At 60.2% G+C, this 20194-nt stretch overlaps 1 protein-coding gene across 1 annotated transcript in view; it reads left to right on the plus strand.

The window, feature by feature from the left end:
- Positions 1 to 12921, plus strand: part of WWC3 (WWC family member 3) — a 50270-nt gene extending 37349 nt beyond the window's left edge. Inside the window, exons 11-22 of the mRNA XM_004689839.2 lie at positions 918 to 1038; positions 1785 to 1859; positions 2461 to 2547; positions 3468 to 3660; positions 4286 to 4468; positions 4829 to 4980; positions 5835 to 5991; positions 6733 to 6897; positions 8442 to 8534; positions 9234 to 9461; positions 9779 to 9906; positions 10862 to 12921. Coding sequence (XP_004689896.1) covers positions 918 to 1038; positions 1785 to 1859; positions 2461 to 2547; positions 3468 to 3660; positions 4286 to 4468; positions 4829 to 4980; positions 5835 to 5991; positions 6733 to 6897; positions 8442 to 8534; positions 9234 to 9461; positions 9779 to 9906; positions 10862 to 10928 — 1649 coding nt within the window. The 3' untranslated portion in view covers positions 10929 to 12921. The remainder of the gene's footprint in view (positions 1 to 917; positions 1039 to 1784; positions 1860 to 2460; positions 2548 to 3467; positions 3661 to 4285; positions 4469 to 4828; positions 4981 to 5834; positions 5992 to 6732; positions 6898 to 8441; positions 8535 to 9233; positions 9462 to 9778; positions 9907 to 10861) is intronic.
- The last annotated feature ends 7273 nt before the right edge of the window (positions 12922 to 20194 follow it).

Below are 20194 nucleotides of genomic sequence, written 5' to 3' on the forward strand. Positions count from 1 at the left end.
GGGCTGGCAGAGCGGCGCTCCAGGGCAGCCGTGCTCCACGCCCACCTCCCTCCGTGAGCTGGGGTCGGACCACTGTGTGGCTGAACTTGCTGTGGCCTTGCGCTCGCACATGCGCACGGCGCACTTTCGGTGTCTGGAGCTTAGACCGCTGACGACAAGGCCAGAGAGGAGGCCTGGGGCCTGCGTGGCGATAGCTGGTGTGACAGTAGCAGAGGCAGGCTGGCCGGGGCCTCCTGTTTGCGTTGGCCGGGCCAGGGGCGCCTTCCCCAGAAGCGGCGTGTGGGGCTTACTGGCTGCCACAGGAAGCCAGTAAGGAAGGTGCTCAGAAGTCAAGGGGAGATGGCTCTTGGTTGAACTAGGTGGGGTAGGTGTGAGCTGCCTGTGAACGGCCACTTTCTCTCCTGGGAGTGTGTTCTGGAAGCTCTCTCAGCTCACCAGCCGTCAGCCGCTGCTAGGCTCAAGGGTAAGGGCGCTGCATGTCGTTAGGGTTTATTTAGAGCATTAAAGAAAACTCTCTGGTAAAGCAGCATAGTGGGTGTGCAGCATACAAATACCAAACAGATTAGAAGGGATGGAGCAATTCTCCCCCCTACCACTTCACTCTCGTGGTGACTTTTTGCCCCTCTGGGGTGAGGCCATCTCAGAGTGCCTGGCCAAAGGGCTTCCACCTGCATCCTAGCTCGTTGTGCCCACGAAGGAGGTGAGCAGAGTTCACGACACGGTGAGAACCGCGGAAGGGGCGGCCAGGGGTCTGTGGCTTCAGTGTTCCATGTTAAGACGCGCTGCGTGCTGCGTAGCTCCGCGGATGCGCCTGCGCAACACGGCCTGGCTCCGGGCCCCACGGCCTGGCGGTGCTGTACCTTCAAGGGTGCGTTTCTTGGCCGTGCCCTCCTGACCCCGGGGTCTCTCATTTGCAGCTGTGACCCTTCGGGAAGACAGCGCCAGGAGCCTGGAGAGGAGGGCACGCCGTGCCTCTGCCTGCCTGTCGGAGCACTCGCTGGCCAGTGACAGCGGGGTGTTCGAGCCGCCACCCAAGAGGTCAGGACCGGGTCTTCTCTCCTCCCGAGGTGGGGGGCAGGGCTGCTGGCACTGAAGGGACGCCGGGCCGGCGTCTGTGGCGGGAGTCTGTGCGGTTCCCTCCGGGGTGGCATCTGTTTCTGGCTTCCCGAAGCTTCAGGGCTGGGCCTGCCGGGATCCTGCTGAGGACTCCCTGGCTTCTCTGCTGAAGTGAGGCTGATCCATCCCGCATCCCAGGGAGACTCCTTTCTTTCTGGCCTGCTGGATGCAAGGCGGAGGCCAAGTGGAGTGGAAAGGGAGCCTCGGTGCGAGAGGGAAACCTGTTGTCTCGAAGGGACAGCGCTAGAAAGGAATTTCCTCCTCGCTGCCTCCTTTCCTCCAGCCCCCCCTTGCAGACAGACAGCTCTTGGGCGCCTGGGCTTTAATTCGGGACACTTTGCTGTCACTGCAAGGAGTGACACACACGTAGTGCACATTTTTTAGTGTGTTTTGAACTTTGTCCTGAATGTCACATGTGTTTTGGAGAGGTTGCGAGGCTATTTTCTCAAAACAGCAGATACCTGATGAGATTACGCCCCGGCTCCTGGCACCTGACCTGCCTTCTGTCGCTTAAGGAATTTATTTTCCACATGACACATTAATAAAGCGCTCCTCAGAGAGGAGCGCCTCTCTGAGGAGCGCTCCCAAGCGCCAGCACGTGTTTGCCCAGCACGCGGCCACCAGTTTCCTTCGGGTGATGGTGGCTTTCGGCTTTCTGTTGTGCTCAGGAGCGAAGACGCCGAGGAGTCTGCCCCAGCGGACGCCTTTGCGAGTGAAGGGCCCCAGATCCGCGTGGGGTTTTTGTGAGTACAGACGTCTCCTTCCTGGGGCTCGTGAGGACACCCTGTAGACAGGGCCCCCGGAGACGCCTGCCTCTCCGTCCAGGCCTCCTCAGCTGGGTACCCCAGCCCGCTTCATCTGGCCTCGGCTCAGGGGACAGAGGTGGCAGGAAGATCAGACAGGCGGGCAGCTCCCGCGCTTTTCCAGCACGAGTCTCGGCTGGGAGCTGTTGCCTGCTGGAATGGGGCGTTCTCTCCCTTTCCGCCCGAGTCGAGTGTATTGGCCACGAGACATGTAGCTGGGCCCTCCCCGCGGCCCGGGGTGAGAGCCAGGTGTTTGGAGGCCTGGGGTGCTTGGCAGTGTCAACAGGGGCCAGGCAGGGTCTCGCGGCCTGCGGCTCGCGCCTGTCATTCAGGCCTGGTGTTGGCCCTTTGGGGCCTGCATCTGTGGGGGTGTGCTGGGTATTGCAGGCTGGGCAACAGCACCTCTGCTGCCTCGTCTCCTGACACGGCTCACATGCCCTGGGTGGGCGAGACTCTTCACCCTCGGGCGGGGGCGCTGCCGCCGAGGAACAGGGACTCGGCCCATGGGCGCGCCTGTCTTGACCTGGCCTTGTGTTTCTAGGCACGACAACGCCGGGGAATGCCTGCTCGTGCACGTGCTGCAGCTGAAGCCCTCCACCCGGCTGCTGGTGAGGGAAGACTGCAAAATGTAAGCCCCTGAGCCAGGCCCAGACCTTCCCGGGAGTCGGAACACCGCTTGCCGGCCTCGGGGCCAGGCAATTTAGGGAGGGAAAGAGACTGTTTTAGAACATGTGTTTACCATGAAACGCGAGGAAACATCCTTCTGAAATGTAAGGGACTACAGCTTTTAAGGGTTGAGTTTGTCCTCTGAGACCGAGGAAGCGCTGAGTGTGGCCGGCCCCCTGCTGCAGCCAGCTCTGGGATGCTGTATTCGGCAGCCTCGGGGTTTCCAGTATCCGGGCCAGTAAGAGGCACGTGCAGGCCTCTGGCTGAGATCCGGGCTGTCTTGGGAGAGCAGCCTCACAGGGATGCCCGGCAGGGCCTACCTCAGGCAGTGACTGCCTGACCTGGTCCAGCCTTCTAAGCACCCAAAGGTAAAGGCCTGTGGAGCGCTCTGGTCTCGGGCCTGCGGTTGGCCGTGGCGTGGGCTCCCCTGACAGTGAGCTGCGCAGCGCTAACCCCAGTGTGCTGGGGCACAGGGGACGGGGCAGGACAGCCAGTCAGTGGGGGCCTAGTCGGGGACCCAGACTGTGAACTGAGGTGGGTGGATCTTGAGAGGGGTCACGGCACCGTGGACAGGTCAGTGCTGGCCTCTGCCTAAAAGATGGGGAGCAGAGCCTCTGGTGTCCCCATCCCCAGAAAAGGCCGTTGACTTTGAAGTCTTTTTCTTTGTGAATGGCTCCCATACCCCCTCCACCCCCCACCTCAGAATCTCCAGGGCGTGAAGTCCTTTGCCTAACTCTTACCTGAGAAAAGAACCTTGTAGTCCCGCCATGGGCCTCACAGAGGGAGGAGGAAGTGGGTGCGCACTTTTGCTGCGCGCAGATGCGTCCAGACGTCACATCCCTCTCTCTGCTCTTCCCTCCCTCCCTCTCTCTCTGGTTCCAGACACATCCGTGTCTATTTGCCGCCACACGACTCCAGCACGCCAAACACGTACTGCTCGAAGGCTCTGGAAGTCCACGGTCCCCTGGTATTTAATGATGTTTTCAGGATCCCGGTGCATTCAAGCATGTCGACTTTGAAGTCACTTCAGCTCTACGTGTGCTCGGTGAATCAGCAGCTGCAGGAAGAGCTTCTGGTACAGCCCTGCTTCCGCTGCCCGCCTCTGCCCCGTCGGCCTGGCTTCTCCCCCGCCCTGGCACCCGACTCCCTCTGTCTTTCCAGCTCTGTCCTGTCTTGTTTTGTGCCTCTGTCTCCCTCCCTCTTCTGTCCTCCCGCCCGTCGCTCCCTCTGGCATCCCTTCCCTCAATTCTTCATTTCTCCCCTCCTTTGTTGTGCCCGGGACAGTTGCGTGGACATGACTGTAGCCGGGGGTACAGAGAGGGACGGGAAAGCCTGCTGCCTAGTCAAGCTGGTGAAAGCTGGGGACTTGCTGCGCTTGGGGAACTGCCCCTGGGCAGCGAGATGACAGTGGGCCGCGCCCCCTCTCCCCCGCCCCCCCGCAGATGTTGCCAAGGGCAGCAGGCCTTAGCCCAGCCCAGCACTCCAGCTTGCTCCTTTCCCCCGTGTCCCTCCTCGCACCTGCCCATGGGGTTGAGCCGGCACCGCGGGAGGCGCCCTCTTCAGGGTTCTCTGCAGCTCCCCCCATCTCACTGCAGCCGCGTGAAGAGCAGGGCCACGTGTGACCCCCTTTCCGGTCAGGGTGGCTGCCGCGTGCAGTGGCGGTAGGGAATCATGGCGCTGTTCTCTCCGCCACCGTGCAGGGCATTGCTCAGATCTGTGTGGCCAACCGTGACATTGCGAATGAAATGCAGCTGCGGTGGTACTCGGTCCAGATGTTCACCAGCTCCGAGCTGCCCAGGGAGAGGGACAGCCAGCGCGCGGTGGCAAGTGCGCCCCGGGACCCCGCGTGTCCTGCACCCGGCCCCTGTGGCGCTGGGAAGACGGTGAGTGGCCCTGCTCCGGGAGCCGCCGGCCTGCTTTCCTGACCGCGATGCTGGCTTCCCTGCAGCGGCCGCTCCCAGAAGCGCGTGTGTGGGCTGCAGTTTGCTGTCTCGTCAGCAGAGTGTCGAGGGGGTGATGAATGGGGCGCGGCAGCCGGGCCGAGACAGCGTTTAGCGCAGGCGTGTCCTTGGCGGTGAGCTTGAGCCCAGGAGCCGTGTTGTCAGTGGGGCGAATGTGTTCCCTTGGAGGAGCCGTCGGGGTGCCAGCCGCCTGCAACCTGGGCCCCAGCCGCGCCCCGGGCTGGCTGCGGGTGGTGCCGCCGCGGTGCGCGAGCGGGCTCCGAGTGTCCGCTCCTTCCGCAGGACGCGGTGACGGCGCTGCTGGCTCGGACCACGGCCCAGCTGCAGGCGGTGGAGCGGGAGCTGGCCGAGGAGCGTGTGCGGCTGGAGCACACGGAGGAGGAGATGCTGGAGCTGGAGCGCAAGGAGGAGCAGGCGGAGGCGGTGTCCGAGAGGTGGGGCCGCGGGGCGCCGGGCAGGGTCTGCGGCTCTCTCCCAGCAGCCGCGCTGGGCAGCAGACGCACTCTCTTCTGCACGTCAGCCGAACGTGCTGGGCGGTCCTGTGTGCTGGGCGGGCTCTCTGGCCATTAACACTGATCTGGACCAGGACAGCGCCTCAGCCTCTGTCCCCAAGTCTCCAGTGGGCTTTGGCTGGGCCCGTTTCCTGTTCCGAAGTGTCCGTTCTGCGGGACTGGCCACGATGCCATGCCTCCGGGCAGCCTTCTCCAGCAGCCTCGGGTGGTGTGACCTCCACGCACACCGTGTGCGTGCGTTTGGGCAGCCCCGTGGTGGCTAGTGGCCACGGAGCTGTGGCTCGGCACGTCAGTCTCAGGGTATTTTCCTGCATGTGGGAAAGAAACGCCATTAGCCACCACCCCGGGCCAGCCCTCTGCCCCTGGCCACTTGCCAGCTAGCCTTCTCGCCAGGCGGCCTGTCCCGGCGTGTCCCTTTGGCGTCACATGCTGATGATCCAAGCGGCTGCCCCTGAGCGCCTGGCCGGGGGCCTGTCGGCAGTAGGGACCGGCGCCCAGCACCTGCTGTCAGGGGCTCTCAGCCTCCCCAAAAGCCCCAGAACCTTGGGGTGGGAAGTCAAGGTGGGCCCCTTCGGCGGCTGCCAGGGGGTGGTAAACGTGAACCCGCTTATCAGAAGGCTGTAGTGTGGTCCCGGGGAAACAGGCCTCTCACTCGATGGGAAAAGTGGCCGTCCTCAGCCCCGCAGCCTGCCCACAGCCTGCGGGCCGGCTGCGCGGGCCCTGACGCAGCGCCTGTTCGCGAGCGGCTCCCGGACTTTGACGATGCGCACCCTCAGGAGCTGGCAGGCCGACTCGGCGGACAGCGGCTGTAGCAGCTGTGCCCAGACCAGCCCCCCACACCCCGAGCCCTGCGGCAAGGGCACTGACGCCGCCCCCGGACGTGGCCCGGCCGACCCTGACAGCCCCGAGAAACCGCAGCCTCCATCCGTGAAGGTGAGTAGAGCGGTCGTGGGGTCGAGCGAGCCCCTGCGCATCTCTGCATGCCGGGCGCTGCCCTGGGAGGGGCTGTGTGACCACGAGCCCTGAGGGAACGGCAGAGGGGACTGCAAAGGAAACTGAAGCAAGCCCTCGTGTGCAGGGCTCGGGGGGCTGCTGGTGACGGGTGCCCTCGGTCCAGCCATGGGCCTGTGGGCTCTTTCCACCTGGTGGCTCTTTGGGTCGGGCCGCCGTGAACATCCATGCGCAAATCTTGTTGAACACGTGTCATCAGGTTTTGGGGTGTCTATCTAGGAGCAGAACTGCTGGGCCTGGCTGCAGTCCCACAAGGTTCCCTTTGCCGGGGGAGCAGAGCTTGGAGCCGGAGGGAGGCGTGAGCTCAGGGATGTGGGGGAGACGCCACCCCGCTCCTCAGACATCAGATGGGGGTGACCCAGACAGGGGGGCCTCGACAAACCCCTCTTGAACAGAGCCAACAGGGGTCAGATCGGGGCCGGGGCCGCAGCATCGGAGAAGGGAGGCACCACGGTTTGTCTTTCCCACGCGAACAGATGAAAAGTGGAGCGTCTCAGCTGGGGCGAGATGCGGGGGGGTCTTAGACGTCCAGTCTGGGACATGTGACGGGCGGAGAGTTGGCCGGTTAGAACCCCCAGGGCGATGGCGACGCGGAGGTGGTTGTTTACGTGAGGTTGACTGCTGTGCTCGAGCAAAGTCATGGTGAAAGGAATGACTCTCTAGGTTGACAAGGAGACTGACACGGGAGACCTGTTCCCTGGAGAAGTAGCCGGGCTGCTGCAGGAGAGGCCCAGCCGCAGGGCCCGCGGCCCGCCCTTCGTGCGGGGCGGCAGCATCGTCCGCTCGCAGACCTTCTCGCCCGGAGCGCGGAGCCAGTACGTGTGCCGGGTAAGTGCCTGTGCAGCCCGCGCTCTCCCCGACCTTTGTCGTGTTTTACGTTTTACTGTTTATGCCAAGAGGCGTGTGTCCTCACAAACGATAGCGATGCACCAGCGCTGGGTGTGTGTGGACCTGAACTCGGCGCCTCCCCCACCCCGGGCTTACCTGGCCCCGATTTCCCCCCACTGTGCAGTCCCGCCGAGGGTCAGTTTGCACACGCACCCGCTGGTAGGGGAGTGGGCCAGCGGGTAGCCCCACGTCAGCGTGAGGGAATGGCCGCTGGAAACGGACTGCCCTGACCTAGGCCGCGATCGGGCAGCCCGGTTCCGCTGAGGGGCTGGGAGCCCCGGAAGTGTGTCAGATTCCCAGGGAGGATGGCACCTTGAAGATAGTGGACTTCAAGCTGATTGCCTGCCTGGCTGGCCTTAGCCCCCAGCCCCTCCGAAGCTTAAGCTGAGGGCCCCCCTTGGTGCTCCACCCCCCAGCTCACCACCTTGTTAGCAGAGACTGTGGGGCCTGGCCCGAGGGCCTCAGGTAAACAAAGACTCTAATGCAGAGTATTCTAGGGGGGTGCAGGTCCCCTCTAGGGAGCTGGGCCCAGGCCCAGCCTTCTTGGGCCAAGGCTGGTCCTCTCCTGTGATGGCAGGGCCTGGGGCCTGGGTAGCCCCAGCCGCCCCTGCCAGGTTGGCCACATGTCTGGAGAGCAGCTGCCCAGGTCAGGCCCAGGCCTGGTGGCAGGGCTCGCCGGATCAAAGGCCATCCTCATGTCCTTTCCTTATTCTAGACTCTTGTCAAACCACCACAGAGCTGGCTCACGGCTGCTTACTTAGGTGAATGGGGTGACAAAGGAGGAAGCCCCCAGGAAAGGTGTGTCCCCTCCGGGGCCGACTCAGCCCCCTGCATGAAGGTGGGCCTTGATTGGGGATGTCTTCAGAGATCCCCTTGTTTTACATGTTTGTAATGGGGGGCTGTGACTGGCTTGGAAAATAAGGCCCTGCAGGCCAGGCCTTTGGCTTCCACACAGACACATAGCTACTGAGGTGGAGCCCGCCGCCACAGAGAAGGCCTGGTGGCTTTCCCTTGGAGAAGCAGGCCTTCGCCCTGACCTTGGTGGTGTTGGCTTGTCCTGCCACCAGGAATGAGCTCCTTGCTGAAAAGCCACTTTGCCTAGCATTTGGCCAAAGCCAGAAATGCAGCCAGAGAGTGATGGAGATGTGGAGCACCAAGGCCGCGCTGGCTGTCGGGAGTGTGACACGCTCTGTCCGGTCTCGGCTGGTGCTGACAGGAACAGTGCTTTTGTGGACTCCCTTGGCTGGAAACTTCATGCGGTGTGGTGGAGGGCTGAGGGCGGGGCTCGCTGGTTTGGTTCGTCTTTCGTTTTACTTGAAACTCTTGTGTGGGCTTTGTTGTAACTGAAGTCAGAAGTCTGGGCGAAAGCACCACAGACCCTAAGTGACCGTGAGCAGTGATGAAACCCTGCCACGCAGAGCCGGGGGTCGGCCGACAGCGGACGCCTGGGAACATGTTTGTAAACGTCACTCTTTTTGATGCAGCTCTATCGTAGCGACAGCGACAGTTCCACGCTGCCCCGGAAGTCTCCCTTTGTCCGGAATACTCTGGAAAGACGAACCCTTCGCTACAAGCAGGTGCGTGTCATGTAAGCCAATAAACTGTGCCTACCCTGGGGGTTATGTTCATAAGCCTTCAAAAGCAGTGTTTTAGGTAATGTTAAAAGGTAATATATTTATTTCTTCACTTAAATACCGGTTTTGAAAGTGCTGTCTCATAATATCACTGATATTTCTTAAATTTAAGATACGATTTGGCTAGCTCATCGCTTTGAATATTTTATTGACTTTTTAAAGAGTTATTTATTTGTGCATACAGAACAGGCCAGAGGTGCAGGGGGTGAGAGGATTCACCAGAGACACAGTGGGGAGCGGGACAGGCAGCTGGATTGAAGTACACTGCTGAGGGGCGAGACAGGAGAGGTCTGCCACGCCATGGGGGTCACCTCCCAGGCTGGGGAGCGACCTTGCGCTGAAGCTGCGCTTCATCGTTGCGCCACCAGGGAGGGCACACTTTGGGTATTTTAAATAGCGCAGATTACTAATGAACCAGCTACGCCGTGTACAGTCTTTTCCCTCCCTGCCGGCCAGTGTGCACAGGTTGCGAAGCTGAGCGTTCCCACGCCGCTCAAGCTTCTGCGTCGGGCTGCTCCGTGCCTTTCCGTCCCCTCAGCCACCAGGGCTTCTCCCCGCTTCACGTCAGTTTGGCAGTCCTGCGCTCTTTTCCCAGGAGACCTGGCTGGCTGCACGCCGGTCACGGTCACTGGTCTCCCGCAGCCCTGCAGGTCTTCCCTGGCCGCACTCATGGCCCGCACCTCCCTGGACCTGGAGCTGGATCTCCAGGCGTCGAGGACGCGGCAGCGGCAGCTGAACGAGGAGCTCTGCGCCCTGCGTGAGCTGCGGCAGCGGCTGGAGGACGCCCAGCTGCGTGGCCAGACCGACTTCCCGCACTGGCTGCTGCGGGACGAGCGCTTCCGCACTCTGCTGAAGGAGGCCGAGAAGCAGGTAGGAGGCCGAGAAGCAGGTAGGAGGCCAGGGCCTTCGGGCCCGGGCGCTGCCTGGTCTGGGTCCGCTGCCCTCGGCGCGGGCGGTGCTCCGGCTCCCGAGGAGGAAGGGCGGCTGCCCAGAGGGCCGCTTCGGCCCCCCCCCCCCTGCGCATCGGGAGAGCTGGCCGCTGGCGGGAGGGTCCTCGGCCTCCTGCCAGAGGCCCACTGCCCACCTGGTGCTGGGGCCCCGCCGCACGGGCGCTGGGGCTGGGCTCGGCTGCTGCCCCCTCGCCAGAGCTAGCAGTGCAGCGCCGTGCTCCGCGCTTTTGCCTGCAGACAAGACAGACCGAAGGCGACGTGCGCCGGGAGCAGGCAGCGGAGAAGACGCTGAAGAAGGCCTCCAAAGGCATCTGCCGGCTGCGCGCGCAGAACCACAAGGAGCACGCGCACGTGCAGACCTTCAGGTGGGCAGCGGCCGCGCGGGCGCCGCGCCCGCCTGCCGATCACCCCAGCTTCCCTGTGGCCCCGCTGGGGCAGGAAGCGGGCGGGCGAACCCGGCAGGCGGCGGCGCGTTTCCTCGACCTTTGCCCCCCAGGCGTGTGCCACTTGCATTTTATAATGTGATTCGGCGTCGCCGTGCGCGTTAAACGTTCAAACACCGAGCTGGCGCGCCTCGTCCTCTCGCCTGCTAGAGAGACGGTCTGCGGCCGTGTGAAGGCCGCTGCTTTCTGCCCCACGCTCGTAAATGATGCGGATGGACAGAGGTGCCCACACCCGGGCCCGCGTTGTCTCTGACCGAAGCCCGACACACGTGGCGGCAGGGCACGCACCCTGCGCGTCATGCAGTCTGTGGGCTCTCAAGGCGCACGGCGAGAGCCCAGCATGGGCAGCGCCCCAGGACCCCCCGCCCCAGAATTTCAGTAGCCTCGGTTTGCTCTCTCTGGTTTTGCTTTTTTAAAAGAGGACGACTGCGTGGCTTCGTCTACATTCTTCTTTTTGAATAGCTGTAATCTTTCGTGTCTGACTTTTCCAAAGTGGAGGTGCAGCCACGTTGTCGCCTGTCTTGGGACTTCGTTCCTTTTCTCGGCGGGTAATACGTGCGTGGCTTCTCGTTTTTGTGTGCCCTGAATTTTTACATCTCCATCATAAAGGGGCATAAACATCAGCAGCTAACTTCCTTCATTCACGATTAAACCCTCCCGTGTGTACGGTTTTCACCCGTTCATTTATTACCAAAGCGGATACTTACCTCACACCAGGCACCGTCCCAGGCCCTGGCGGTCAACAAACCCTCGCCTCAGGAGACGGGCAGCCTGTTAATGTTTAGAGAATCTGCAAACAAACGTTTCGTCTGTTCAGGAGGCAGAAAAGCTGTCGCGGCCCCTCACGGCCAGCCTGTAACCTCCTTTGCAACCCCAGGGAGAAGATCGCATTCTTCACGAGACCGAGGATCAGCGTGCCGCCTCTGCCCGCCGACGACGTCTGACCCAGTGCTTTGTCATGGAGTGCTTCTTTGCCCGCTTCGTTTTCATGAAGTTCTTAGATTAGTTAAATTTGCCTTTAAAATATTTGTGCAAAACTATTAATATACACGTTTTGTAAAAATCAGAACAAACACATATATCTATACATATATATTTTATAATAGCGACGACAACAGGGCTCGGTTTTTCCCTGTTGTGAAATTGGCATCTCTGAAGACAGGTTATTTTATAAGAGATCAACTATCATGTTAAGAGTGTACAGTTTTTACACTGTTTTATTTGACTTAAAGGCTGGAAGACAGAAACGAAGTGAGTTCAGGCAAATTCACTATATTGTAACTTATTTATAGTACTTTTTTTCCTTGAAGGAAAATCCTGACGTTGAGATGTATTTTAAGACTGAATCTTGTTCCTCAGTACTTGTCACGAAGTAGAATGGAACCTTTGGCCGCTTCTGTTCCTGACACCGGCCCCGCAAACACGACGCGCACAGCTCCTCACTGTGTCTGGCGAGCGCGTGTGTGCCCGGGGCAGCGCTGCGTGTCCTGTGTAGACGGCAGCGGCCGCGCACAGGCCGGAGCCCAGGCCCGTGCGCTGCCCGCCCCTTGCTTCTCTGTTGTCTGATCTGCCGCTTCCCCGAGCGCTCGAGTCTGCAGGCCGCAGGCCCCGCTGCCTGGGTGCCGCCTGCCTGCCTGCCTGCCTGCCCAGGGCGGCCCCACTGCCCACCTCGCCCGGCCCGCAGGCGGCGCCACCTTCCAGCCTGCGCCTTCCGGTGAGGGCGACTGCGAGGTGGCAGTCGTGCCCTGCCCGGCCGGCCCGTCGGCCCTCTGACCATGGGCGGCGCAGCCTGGGTAGCCGGCCCCGCGGTGCTCTGGTGGAGGGAGGCGGCTGGGTCGCTAGACTCGCCCCGCCGGCCGCTTGCAGGAGAGGATTTGGTCGCAGTCGGATAGCCCCTCCTCGTGGAGTCTACCCCGCATTTCTCACGAAATCATTGGACTAGTTCTCAAATTTTTTTATGTAATAAAAATATATCCTTATTCTCTTAAATGCCAACTGATAACAATATTTTTGCCTGGTACCTATTTATTTCGTGCGGAAGGCACGCGCCTTCCGAGCGCCTACGCAGGCGGGCGCGGCGGCCGCAGGAAACGCGCAGGCAGCTGAACTCCCCCCGCCCCCCACCCGCGCCCTCTCGGCGCGCGCCGGGCCGCCCCGTTCATCAGCGTCTGTCCTCGTTAGTCCGTGACCACCGCCCCTCGCAGACCTCCCGCCACGCTACTTGTGTTAAAATGGATTTTGTGAAGGCATTTCACTGGCATGTTCAGCGGCTCTTGGCGGTGAGACCCAAACTGCTTTCCGCAGTGGCCATCCCTTGCGCTGGGTTCCCGCTTCTGCTCGCTGTCTTCGCTTGCGTTTTTCATGGCAAATTCTCTGTGCGCACCCACAGCAGAGGTCGAGCCCCAACCGCGGGTGCTGGCCAGCGCCGCCGGTGCCCACGCGACTCCTGCCCCCGGGGGCCGCCTCGCCCCGGCGGCCCTGTTCGACGGCGGTGTGGGGGAGCCCGGTGCGCCCGGGTTTCCTCTCGACACGCCGCGGCCCCTGCCCGCAGGGCTCGGACCCGAAAGCGCAGCCCAGCCCCACCAGACTCGGGCCGCCTCCGTCCAGCCCCGACTGCAAAGTGCCGGCCCGGAAAGATGCTGCTGGCAGGAAGCGGAGCCCTGGCGCCACGTCGACAGCGTCCGCCCTCGTGTCGCATGGCCGGCGGCCGGCCAGCGCCTCTGGCCCAAGCGCCCTGAGTTCACCACCGGCCCCGGACGGCAGCGAGTCCCGGATGCGGTCTCGGCCTCAAGGAATCACCAGTCACGGCGGCGCGAAGCACCTTCTGCTGTGGGATGACTGATAATCAGCATTCATGTCTGTTTGTCTCTGTCCTCGAGTTGTGGCATTTGTACTGTTTGTCATTTCTTCTATAAAATTAAACTAACCTACCTGGAGACAGTGCAGGTGTGTGACTGGGAAGTGTCTCATTACAGAGACTTCCCACTGCGAGTACTCGGTGCTAGCAGCATGCAGTGGGGGTGGCACTGACTGGCAAATGCCCCCCCCAAAGCCCCACCCCCACGGAGCCGCGGGTGCGCGTGGCTTCCATAGCTCCGGGTTCAATGGCAGGTGATAGCCGTCCTGGGGGCTTGCGGTCTACAGGTCTGGTTTCATCTGCAGGCTCCGCCGTCCCCTCACCCCGCATATCCGTACCCCCTGCACTTTGTGGAAAAGTGAGGCACACATCTGCCTTCTCCCCGGCCGGATAAATTACAGTGCCCCCAAAATACACTGTTCTGGCTTTTCTCACGTCCAGGCACAGTCGGCCTCAGCGTCTTTCTCCTCACCATTGTGAAGGGCATCTCAGAGCTCATCAGACTCTGCATTGACTGCTGTGACGATGCACACAAGCAGCAGATGTGGCGTCTTTCTCACTTCTAGAAGCCTCGAGCCTGAAGCCCGGGAGTGCATAGTGCTGTGCTCCCTGCTAGGGCCTCGGGGTGAATCCTGCCCGCCTCTTGGAGCCTCTGCAGTTGCCTGCAGCCCTTGGCAGGCTCAGGTACGGGGCGCCACCCCTGTCCGCATCTTCACGACGCCCTGTCTGTGGTGGGTTTTCAGCCCACTCACAGACCAAGGACCCGCAGCTTGCGCTCTCTAAATCAGTTAGCTTGGCCAAGGCTTTTCTCTCAATCTGGTTTCACAATGGCCGGGGCACAGTTACCTGTGGGAGGGCCCCAGCCCAAGGTTCCACAGACAAAAGGCACCCCCTCCCCCAGGGCGGTCCTTCCCCTCCCCCAGGCCACGGCCAGCGTAGCTGTACCCGGCTTCATGCCATCTGATGCCAGTTTCTAGTCGCCTCCCGTTACAAAGTGCGCACACAGTGAAGCCGCTGCAGGCATCCTGGCATGTGTTTGCCAGGGCTTCTGTAGGGCAGAGCCCAGGAAGTGGGGCCTCCTGCTCAGAGCACGTGGAACTGGGTGTCGCCACAGTCTCGAGGGGCAGTGCGGTGTCCTCACTGGGCTGTAGGCAAGTGTCTCTCGCTAGCACTCAGCTGGTCTGCCCTCCGCAGAGGTGCTGGCGGGGAGTCTCCGCGCGTTTTGCTCCTGGACAAGGCCGCTGCTCTGTCGGCCGGTCGGCTTGCTGCGTGTCTCGGAGGCCAGCCGCCTGCCTGTTCAGGGTTTTCCTGGCTATTCTTGCTCATTTGCTCTTATTTGTAAGAACTGGTCTGGCTCCAGGGGGGATGGTGGCGTTCCTTTGCAAGTCAGGGCAAGCTGACTCCTCATCCTAGAATGTATTTCCATCTGTTCAAGACTAATTTTGTGTCCTTCAGCGATGCGTCACAGTCTTGCTCACTTATCTTCTGGATATTTCTCACAGGTTTTGCTGATTTTCTCCATTCCCATAAAGACAGAAACTAAAGATAAAGACACGCCAGCCATGGCTGTACGCGTTTGCCTAGCTTTTGGTCAGTGACAAAGCCAGTGCGTTCAGCACCATGTCGGCGTGGTTTCTCCTCACACACACCCGCTCGATAGCACACACACTCTCAGTATTAAAGACAAGCCCATCAATTGCTTTTTTCTTGAGTGTTTTTAGCACGAAAGGGTGTCAGATCATTTTCAGAATCCTTTTCTCCGTCTACCGAGGTGACCACCTGCTTTTCTGCGCTAACCCTCAAATGCATTTGATCATATGGACAGACTTGCTTATAGACTGCCTGCTGCTTGCGACCTACAGGGGGCAACGTGCCCCAGAGGTGGGCTGCTGGCATGTGGTTTTCGCATCGATTGTAATGGTTTTTAGAGCAGTCTGCCATGTTCAGGAGCAACGCCATTCTCCATCAAACCAGCCTACAGTCTGGTCGTCTTTCCCTTGACTCGGGAGGCCAAGTCCTGGAGAATTCTGGGGTGTGGGCAGTGAGAGGATTCATCAGAGACAGAGAAGGGAGCAGCGATGGACCGCTGAGGGGAGCAGCAGGGAGACAGGAGAGGCCGGCTGCGCCCTGGGGTCACCCCCTGGTGGGGAGCCAGCTCAGGCCTTAGCGGTGGTAGCCTGAGACCTAACCCCTAGGCCACCAGGGAGGCCCCACGCACGTTTTAAAATGAAGCCAGGCTGGTGTTGGTTTGCCCACCTGCGTGCTGGCCAAGCCTGGGTTGACAAAGTCGGCAAATAAATTGGCCTCCGAGGCTTTTATATATTTGTGTGTGTGATTGTAGTCTTTATTAACTTTTCCCACTCTGCTTAAAATCTAGGAGGGTGCTTGATCCGCCCCAGAGGGCTGGTCTTTCCCAGGCGCTGTCTCCCAGCTTTCCCTGCGCCTCACCCCGCCCTCTGGTGGCGGACGCAGTCGCTACCACGGCCGCTCTGCTCGCGCAAGGGAAAATGGCGGCTTGCAAAACAGCAGCCGGCGGTGGCGCCGCCCCGGGAGCGCAGGGGTTAAGTGTCAGCACTACCAGGCCATTGCCGCGGCTCCAGCCGTTCCGGGCCAGGGGGTCCCCCAGAGCGCCGCAGACCTCTCCTGTCTCCCGCTGCCCCTTCAGCAGTGGATTCAGTGGATCTGCCTCTTGGCTCCCACCTCGGTCTCTGGGGAGTCCTTTCACTCCCCCCACCTCTGGCCTAAACCCCAGTTCTTGTAAGCATAAATAAACAAAACAAATCTTAAGAAAGATAGCAGGCAATGATAATGTTATACGATCACGAGCGCTTGAAGAGGGTGTCTGGTAAGAGGCTTCTCAGAGCGTCTGGAGACACTTGTTTCTGGTACCCCAGGGGCAGAGTGCTCAGCGCGTTTTCAGAGGTAAATCCGGCCCCCCTCTCTGCCTTTGGGGGCAACGGTGGTGAACGTGAGCATTAACCCCAGGGGCTCTAAGTCTGCGCCTCCACATGTAACAAGTTTCCATTTCTATGGAAATGAGTCCCCAAGGGTCCCGGGTCAGGAATGATGAACAAAAATTGTGCCCTCCGTTCCCTTCTGTCTGGTGACTGCAGGTCCCCACACCGCCGCCATCCATTTCTTTGGCTCTTTGTTTCTTGGTTTTACTATTTCTGAGCTCTTCCCGCGGCTTATCTAGTCGGCTGCTGTGGGAAGGAAAGGGAGTTGCAGCCGCAAAGGTAGGGAGTCCCAGGCCTTGAGACCAGGCCAGCTGAAACTGGAGCAGCGGGCACACGGCCTCCCAGAGAGCGCGTCAGGCCCACGGCGGCCACAGCCAGCAACAACCATGGACCTCAGCCAAGGGCAATGGCCTTGCTTCCCAGCCAACAGAGCGCCACTCCTTTGTCTCAAAGCCCGGTCCTCAGGCCCACACAGACACCTCCTAGCCCCTGCACCCCGGGAGCCTCGCCTGCAGAGGGGACTCCCTGGAGGTCTCCTTTCTTGCTCTTTAGCTAGTCGGTGATCGCTGAGCCTCTGTCCGCCCCCGCCCGGGCCTGGGGAGCCCTCGGTATTCCCCAGAGGGTCCTGCCCAGCTGGGGCGGCCCCTGCCCGCCCCCCGCCGCCCAGCAGGTGGCGCAGCGAACCGCGGCGGGTGGCTCCGGCGTCCCCGCCGGGACCCGGAGGCAGCTGGGGGCGCGGCTGAGGGCCTGCCGCCTCGTCCGTGGGCCAGAAGGTCCCCCTAACCCTGGGCCCCAGCCACGGGCCTCCTCCCCGGAACGGCCACCCGTGCTGCCCTCGTTCCCGCGCGTGATGCCGAGCTCGCGCAGGCAGCAGGGGGCGCTCTCCCTCCGCGCCTGGAGGCTCGCGGGGGCTCGGTCAGGCAGCGGCGTTTCCGCAGAGACCGCGGCCGGCTCTTTATAAGGGACTGGGGAATGGAGCATTTGGGGGATCAAATGGTACTTTATCAGTGACTCTACATCGGGGTTTCTGCACCTCAGCGCTGGTGATTTTCCAGGCTGGCCCAGTCTCTGCTGCTCGGTCTCTCTGGTCTCTCTGGGCACTGCGGGGTGCTGAGCAGCGCCCCTGCCCCCCCCCCCCCAACTCGCCAGCAGCTCCCCGTTCCTCAGTAGCGACAACTGCAAATGCCCAGAACAGGGGGCGATGCAAAGGATTCACAAAACAGGAATCCGGTGAAGGAGGAGGGAAAATGCCGGGAAGGAAAGCGCCGGACTGTAGACTACAGGCGGGGAAGAAGCCTCTTGAGCAAGGGGGCGCGAGCGCTCCGCACCCTCTTTTCACCCGGCGGGATGAAGAGGTGAAAGTAGAGGCAGAGAAACCGAAACTAGACCTACAGATAGGTTAATCGTTAAACCCGCTCCCAACCGGCGTCTTCTTCCTAAAGATTTTTATTCCATCATCCAGTCTACAGTGCCTTTACGAGAGAAACAATGACTTGTCTAATCACACAAAGCAGTCGTTACACCAAGTCGGTCGTAGGAAAATTAGAAAACGACGCTAAGCTAAAGAGAAGAGATTTTCCGACTCCCCCAAACCTGGTACCCAGTGTGGTACCCCAGTGAGGCTTCAGTGACTGTCCTGACTGTGTAGCTGTGGATACACACTGGCCCCGGGTGGAAGGCCCAGCACAGGTTTGGGGACAAGTGGAGGCTGTCTTGTGAGCACCAACACACAGAGACCTGACTTGGGGGGGCGCCCCCCCCCCCAGGCTGGCCCACACTTGCGCAAATCAGCAAACCATAGGCCCTGAAACACCTTGGGGCTCCTGGGAGGTGATGCTGTTTTCTCCTCCAGGAAGTCCTCCAGACAGTAGCGAGGGGGTTGCTACCTTGGGTCTGTGGAAGCGCCTGATCTCTTGCCATGGGCATGCCCGGGACTGGGATCCTCTCTTCTGCCCGTTTCTGAAGAGGCCCATCTGGTGGCTGGAATTGTTACAGGGTAGGGAGAGGGCAATGACTGCCGCTGAGGTCAACATTTTCCATGTAACCGTATTAGTCAGAAGCCTTTCATTGTCCCACTGTTGTTACACATCCTTTGTTTTCGGAGATTTAATTTTGACATCATAAGTAATACTGCAGGAAAGTTTCCTTAGGTGATTCGTTGCCCTCCCTCCCTTCACCTCCTGGACAAATTCCTGGACAAGAAGTAGCTGAAGCAAATGCTAACCAGCAGCTGTGTGGTGCACAGTATTTTTCACAGTCTGCTTATTTGAAAGGCTTTGGGTCAGGGGCCCTCCCTGGTGGAGCAGCAGGTTAAAGCGCAGCTCTGCAAGCTAGCTACAGCTGCCTCAGTGCAAGTCTCATCCCTGGCACTGGAGGCGATCCACATGGCACCCGATCCCTGGCACTGGAGGTGACCACATGGCACGGGCGGGCAGACCTCTCCTGACCCGCCTGCTGCTCTCCTCAGCAGTGGACTTCCGTCCATCTGCCTGTTCTGCTCCCCACTCTGTCTCTGGGGAATCCTCTCACCACCCCTGCACCTCTGGCCTGCACCCCAGTTCTGTATTCATAAATAAGTAAATCTTAAAAAAAAAAAAAAAAGGCTTTGGGTAGGAACTGCTAAAGCACCCACCAGCAAGACTGTCCAATTTGCAATCTCCTGGGTGGTGTCTGACAATGCTTGCCTGAGGTGGGGGTGGAGGAAGCTGGAAGTTATCCCATTTTCCTAAAACTCAACGGACGAGTTGGAGGCCTTTTCTGAATGACCTGTTTACTAAAATGCTTCGTACCCTTGAGCAATCACCTGGCAAAGAGGAGGTGACACAAACCTACTGGCAGAAAAATCGCCCCGTGTTGAGGAGGGTGCTCTATTTCGTTCAGGTCAGACCGGCCGGCACGCGAGCCAGTCCCTGCAGACCGCAGGGGGCACGCTTCCCGGGAGTGTGGGCGCAGTTGTGAACGCAGCGCGTCCCCTGCCGGGCAGTCAGGGCTCTTCCGATACGAAAGCGCGGAGGCTAAGGGGCGCGCGGCTGGCCTCCGAGCCTAGAGGTGACCCAGGCGCGGCGTGGCCGGGGCGTGGCCGGGGCGTGGCCGGGGCGTGGCCGGGGCGTGGCCGCTGGCCTCCTGGGGCTGAGATCGACTTTGCCCTGGGCTGGGAAACAAACCAGCCCAGCGTGTCAGTTTCCGTCTCTCGTGGACCCACCGCCCACCCACTCGAGCGGGGGATTCCGGTAGCGTTTTAACTCACTATCTCAGGAATCTGAAAGTGAAAGGTAAGTGGCTTAATCCTTCAGGAGTAGAAAATCACAGAGTCGCTTTATCGATTTTAATATCTGTTGTAGAAAATATTAGATGGCCAGGAAAGCACGGGTCACATTTATCCCACAATTAGAGATCGACCTTCTGAACAAAAATGTGTTTGATCTGGGGGAAGTGGTGACGGAGGGCGCAGGGTGAGTGTGGGCCGTGAGGGCTGCTGGAATAAACAGCCAGCAAAGGTGACACTTGCCCGCCCGCCGGTCTAGCGAGCCGTTTGGCATCTCTGGAGGCTGGGCCATGGGGGTGGGAAAATCGTCATCTACAGGCAAGTGAAAGGAAAGGAATGTCTCTGAAACTGGAAGACAAAGAAAAAGTGCCTGCCTTTGGCCTTTCCATTTCAAAAGCGTTTCTGTAGCTCCGCACAGGGAAACTCGATATTGCTGAGGTTTTAGTAACACTATTTCAAATTTCCCACATGTTCACAGCTGGAATTTTCTAAAGCTTTCTAGGCAAGACTGTTTCAGTTGTGAATGAGAACTGTTGACATTGTACATGTTTTCTGTACTGGTAAGGTGACTCACTTCTGCAGAATGTAGTAAAAGTTAGAAAACGTGAAACAAAGAGTTACTGTGAATTAACTTTCACGACGGGAGATCAGCGTCCTTGCCAGATCTAGGGAAGCCAACGCAGAAGCCAGGTCAGCGTTGCTCACGCAGACGGCTTCGCTTCAAATAACCAGCTGTGGGAGCAGTGGCTGTGTACTGTGGTGTCACTGCTTTCCCCTCAGGCAAACACGAGTCCGCCTGGGCGTGCAGTTCGTGAGAGTAGGCGACAGCACCGCTCGTCAGCGCGAGCAGTACATTGCCGCGAGTGTGCACCCATTCGAGGGTGTGACATCACAGGCGATACAGGGTTGGAAGCGTCGTCCCGCACTCTTCGATTTGCACAAAAAAATTGCTTTCATTCGGTAAAGACTTTTAAAGTAAGCCGGAAACTGTGTCTCCTTTACCGGCCCCCGTCTCGCTAGCTCTGCCGGAATCCGGCTGCGTTCCCGGAGCCTGCACGACTTCAGCTGTCTCCTCGGGGTTTGCTTTCCCAGCGTTCAAAAAGGCCCGGCAGGCTGCTGGCGGCGGGCGAG

The sequence above is a fragment of the Condylura cristata genome, unplaced genomic scaffold (assembly GCF_000260355.1).
Source record: "Condylura cristata isolate star-nosed mole 26May11 unplaced genomic scaffold, ConCri1.0 scaffold00027, whole genome shotgun sequence".
NCBI lineage: Eukaryota > Metazoa > Chordata > Mammalia > Eulipotyphla > Talpidae > Condylura > Condylura cristata.